Below are 5985 nucleotides of genomic sequence, written 5' to 3' on the forward strand. Positions count from 1 at the left end.
TGCATATTATGCATTTATAATTATTATAATTTATAAATTATAACAATTTGGTGACTTTAACATCAATTTTAATCATAAGAAGTCGGAAACTTTTAAAACTTTCCTTATGAACACATTCATTTTACATATTATGATAAACAATCCAGAAAAATCTACAACGAGAGATGACACCACTATCGATGCAGTATTTTAAAGATATTTGGAAAAAATTACATCTCAAACCCATTTTGCGTATGATGATATTAGCTAATGGATCCAATTACATCTAAACAACTTCATGTGTCTAATTATATTGTATTATATTATTATCTGTTAAATATTATGTATGTAATAGTGTATTATTATTATTAATTATTAATGTTATATAAATGTCAAGGGCCTGTCCCGTTTACTATTATAATTTTACTATTATAATTTTTAGACAATATACTAGATAATCATATTTATATTTTCGTAAGCTAACATATTTTGCATAAGACAAAAAAAAGCTAGGTACCTAAAAAAAAATGTTAACTCCGGAAATCAGTGTTATTGCATCCATATATGGGTGAAACTCACTTTAACCAAAGAAATTATAACAATATCATCGATAACGAAATTCGTTTGGTAATCATTTTGTCGCCTAGCTTATCAATTAAACGGTTCAAACGTCGTATTCAAAAGATGAATGAAAATGAATAAAATCACTAACTGGCACAGTTTACGATGGGTAATACGGTTTTATATTTTTCTTGTGGATTTTCTACCATTATACCTATGTGATAATTATAATAACCATAATATAATAGGTATAACATAATGATAGTTATAATAATAATACCTATACCCATGTTATAATTAACATATCCGCGCAAGTGTCGCGGTAACACACATTTCTCGTGGATGATAATAGTCTTGTTATAATATTTATGATGTTGCTAAAACAAAATTGAAAACTAGTACCTTGTTTTTCCAGTTAACTTCCTAAAATATTCTATTATTAGCTTTCAGCAACCGATTCGTAGGTATAATAGTGGCTATCTATGTAGAATGGACCAATGGATAAACGAAAAAAGATCAGTCATAACTTATAATTGCGTAAATTGTGGCTTGGGTTTTTTTGAAACGTAGACGGTACATAAATATTGCGTCTTGCAGGTGAAATTAAAAAAAAAAAATAGGCAAAGTGATATTAGTCTGAAAAGTCAGGGAATAAAAAGTAGAAAAATGATACATTAATTATATATATACAAAAAAAAATTAAAAGATTCCAACCAGAAAATGTATTCACTATTTCTGCGGGAATTACCTACTTTTCATAAATTCATACAAATTTTTGAATAATAAATAGGTACATTAATTTTTGATTATAAGCAGCATAAACAGCAAGACAAACCTTTTTATCCGTTCCAATATTTAATATAACCAATTATATTTCCAATCCTTGGTCTGAAAAATGAAAGGAAAATATTGGTCTTTCAAAAATATCCTTAGACCTAATTAACTATTTACGAAGTATGAAAAAAAAAATATTGAGGCCAAAATGTACATAAACGCAAAAAATACTCAGGCCATAATTTACGAATATTATGTATAAATTACACCCTGTCCACAATTTACTTAAAAATTAAAAATTAGAGGCAATTATATACTACCAAACAATCTATTTATATACGTTATAATATGTACCTACGCGGTTTGTTGTATTTTCCGACGATGTACGAATATATAAATAAGTATATATTAAACTTATGTCGTCTCATTTCCGCCTGTTGGCAATAATATACCTAATACCTATACATTTCAGAGACAGTATACGAAAAAAAAATTACTCCTATTAAAAGTTTGTGTTTTTTTTTTTCATATTATCATACGATAATTATTAGGATATTGTATGTATTATACTACACCTATAATAGCTGTTATTTACCACATTCTGCGACACTTGTGTTTTTGATGTGTGAAAATACTACTTAATTAACTTGTTTATGGGTATATAGGTCTAACAGAAACTAATAACATAAAATAGTATAACCCGTGGTGATCAGCCACAGTAGTTGGTTTTGGCTTTCCATGAATAAAAAGAAAATGCAGTTTTCGAACCTGATATTTTGTTGAATTCATAAAAAGACGGCCTCGAAATGTATTCTAAACGTATAGTTATATCAATTATAGTGATTGGTTGTTTGGCTCACGTAAGTTTTGTCCCGTTTTATAATATTTATAAGAGTTTCACAACTGATTTTCGTTTTGTAAGACAATATATCTTTATTCAATGTTCCATATAAATGTATTATATTATAATAATAATATATTAATATATTATATATTATATGAACGCTAGGGTGACTTCATTTGACGTTAGCCAAAATATATTAATTTTCAAAATGTATAGGAAAATATTTAGTTTTAATACAAAAAAATGAGAGAAGTTGAAAAAATTACCATACTTACCTTTACCGTGAGCACCTTAACCGTCACCTTTAGCGTGAACATACCACCTACCTATTTGACAATATAATATGAAAATTGGAACATATAAATACTTAAAATAATGGATAAGTAACTGCATAAGTATCTGCTATTATTTATTTGAAAACTAATAATTAGTAATTTTAACTCGTATTTTGTTAAAAATAATTACAAGTAATCTTATTGAATTAATGAAGCAAAAGTATAGCATAATAATATATACGCTAATCTAATAGTTAATTATTATTAGTTATAGGTACCTATTAAAATAGACAGTACCTACGGCTAATATAGTTTATATTGACAAAACCATCGTTTTTGTTGTGGATATAGTTCATAACTTGTCCGAGTACAGTGGATAATAAAAAACAAAAGCCCAAAATCTCAAGTAAAGATTCGGCGAAAACGGACCCACAAGGGAAATATTCAAATAGTCCTGCACCTACAAGATCGCGTTCAGTTTCACCAAACAACAATGTGGTAATTTCTATCGAACATTTTTTTTAAATATATTTATAGTCAGTACACATAATACATCACAATAAAACCATGTGTCTGGAAGAACATAGAAAACCTATGTATCAACTATCAATAAGATCTAGGTACAATGGTATTCATGGTGATATACGTGTCATGAGTCATGACAAACATTCAATAATTGTTGGCACCTGGAATCTTAAAGTATTCTTTACTGGTAAAGCATAAAATATGTTGGTACCTCAGTCGTGGTATTAAGCTTATCGTTGACCGAAAACAATGTGAACTGTAAAAAGTAAAAACCTTTTGTTATTTTTGATCTTTGGAATCTGGCCCGAGACGAATTCATTAACATTTAACATTCGTATTATATTATCATATAGTACTTATAGATTATTATAGTACTTGCATAAACCAAATTATATTAGATATTAGTAATATTATAAATAATAAAATTAATAACATTTTGCCCCCCCCCCCAAAAAAAAAAAAAAAATTATTATAAGCATCTTTCAGTGCAATATATTTATAAATAGTAAATATTAAAATTAAATAACAACCCTCCACACGAATGATTAATTTAATATCAGTACCTATATCACAATATCAAATTATGAATTATAAAACTATAAAAGTTGAATGCCGATTGCTGATTGTAACTGTAACTTATAACCGATGTTCGATTACCGAATAACGACGAAACTAGGAAAGTCACTACGAAAATTCCGATTAAGTGTACAAATCATTATTAAGTTATTTTTTATTCAATACTTCAATGGGACGATAGTCTTTAATCTAGATAAAATAATCTGATAATCACACAGACTTCTATATAATACAGATTATATAGAAGTATTATTTAAAAGTCTGTGGATAATCATCGAGCGTCGTCGATCCACGAAAAAATAATACTCTTATCATACTCTTATCATTTTTCGGACAACTACCAGCTAGCCGAGGCATTTGATATCAATAATAAAAAAAATATATTATTAGATAAAGAAGTACATAGGTAAATGTAGTTAACCAGTCTTAAAAAAAAAAAAGGTCATGGGGGGGGGGGATAAGACACCCAAATCCCCCCCGTAATTACGCCACTGTAACCTAGGATCTCAAAACAATCTTTAATATATTAAGAATACCATAGCTTAGCTATAATAATAGGTAGGTACTTGAGTTAATATAATATAATTATTTTTTTATAACTGATGTTCATATTTTTATTTTAGGATTCTAAAGGCAATGGCAATGCCAAGAGTCCAACTAATCCTGCAGCTAAGAAGCCGATGGTAATTTCTATTTCATAGTAGTATTACGTTAACTCCACTGATTTCGTTTTTCCAGTCATTTTTCGAACGCTAATAACAATAAAAATCTAAGGACTTGGAATGTCATAGTGACATACATACCAGACTTTTAAGATTTGAAAGTGAAATGAGTTAATAAAAAAAAAAATGTATATTTGGACATGACATTGTGTTCTAGCGGTCTACATTCTGCATGTGTAGTATCAGGATACATTGTCCAACGGGTGACAGTACGTTATTTATAACAGTAAATAAAGTCCCCCCTCCCATATATAGTAAATTAACGTTAGATTTATAGTAAAATATTTATGTTTATTTCCTCCAAAAATAATTAATAATATTAGCAGTAGGTACATTATTTAATTTTTCAATAAGGGGCACCATACAATTTTGTATACGGTCAGCTCACAGCTGAATATATTATAAGTACGCTAGAATTACCACATGGTGTTCTGTAGTTATATCTTATGGTATAATATTATATTGAAAAAAAACAACTCCCCATAGTACCTATGCTTTTTATAATCTACTCTATTAAAATATGTTTGTTTCTCGAAATTGATGTAGGTACACTGATAGCGACTCTTTATTTTATATAATTTTTAATTTTTAATGCTCATACTCTAAATGACTTTTATATAATCAACACGCACTGAAATGATTTGATTTCCTTTAATAATATTATGGTTGGGCTTTAATTATTGCGTTATATTAGTTTAAAGTGGATATAGGTAGGTGCTTCAAAATAATCATACTTATGAAAAGGATTTATAGGTACCTAAGTTGTTGTACGTATAATAGAAAATGTACGTGGGATAATAAAAAAAAAATGTAAATGGACATTAGCTATATGCTTATGATCATATACACCGACTAGATATTTTTTTTTAGAAAATATATTTTTGAAAAAATAAGCAAAACCAATATGATAAGCATAAGTACAGCCAACACAGGTACGTATTTTTATCTCATTCGTGTTCTTACAGATGGATAAAAAACGAAATCAGTGACTTACTGCCATTTTATAAAATTATATATTTTGTATATAATGATAAACGCACCTCGTATTAATATTGATTTATGATTCACATCTTTTGTTTTTCAATTATAAAAAAAAAATAAAGAAACCTCCTGCACCTGATAAAAAAAAAGAACCCGCTGAAAATACTGCAGAGAATCCCGATGGTGACGAACAACTCGCGGAAGAAAAACCCGCCGGTCGTATCAAAAAAGTTTTCAGACGGATCAACAATTTCAGAAAAAAAATATGTCCATTTAGATTTTTTGGCCGTTTAATTAAAAAAGGTTTGGGTTCAAATAAGAAACCGAAACTTACGGATGAAGAGGGACAGGAAGTGAACTTTGATAAATAATAATAGTTATATAAGAAACAGTGGTGTAATATTTTTTACTGACCACACCAGCTAATGTGTTACGATTGTTTAATAAAATAATAATACCTAGTTAATATCATGCGTGTTATGATATCTTTAAAATTTTAAACCTGTTACGCGAGTTCGAAATTATAGGTACTAATTATACTTATACTTACCCTTTATAAGTATTACACATAGCTAGTGGTAATACACATATTAATAGCAATTAGTAGGCATACGTCATAACTCATAATATTATCATCAAGACACTTGGAATATTAATCTACTGTAAATCCTAATATTGTATGTGTCTATTATGGTTATCTAGATTCACGTGGCATAAGCGTATAGGTCAGTGGCGTATTTACGGGGGG

The 5985-nt window shown here is 28.3% G+C and overlaps 1 protein-coding gene across 1 annotated transcript; it reads left to right on the forward strand.

Annotated features, from left to right (window-relative positions):
* The first annotated feature begins 1983 nt into the window (after positions 1-1983).
* Positions 1984-5706, forward strand: LOC100161530. Its single transcript, XM_001949668.4, has 4 exons — positions 1984-2174; positions 2785-2931; positions 4158-4217; positions 5360-5706. Exons 1-4 carry the CDS (start codon positions 2121-2123, stop codon positions 5606-5608), a joined length of 510 nt encoding a protein of 169 aa, XP_001949703.2. The 5' UTR covers positions 1984-2120; the 3' UTR covers positions 5609-5706.
* The last annotated feature ends 279 nt before the right edge of the window (positions 5707-5985 follow it).

The sequence above is a fragment of the Acyrthosiphon pisum genome, chromosome A1 (assembly GCF_005508785.2).
Source record: "Acyrthosiphon pisum isolate AL4f chromosome A1, pea_aphid_22Mar2018_4r6ur, whole genome shotgun sequence".
Taxonomy (NCBI): Eukaryota; Metazoa; Arthropoda; class Insecta; order Hemiptera; family Aphididae; genus Acyrthosiphon; species Acyrthosiphon pisum.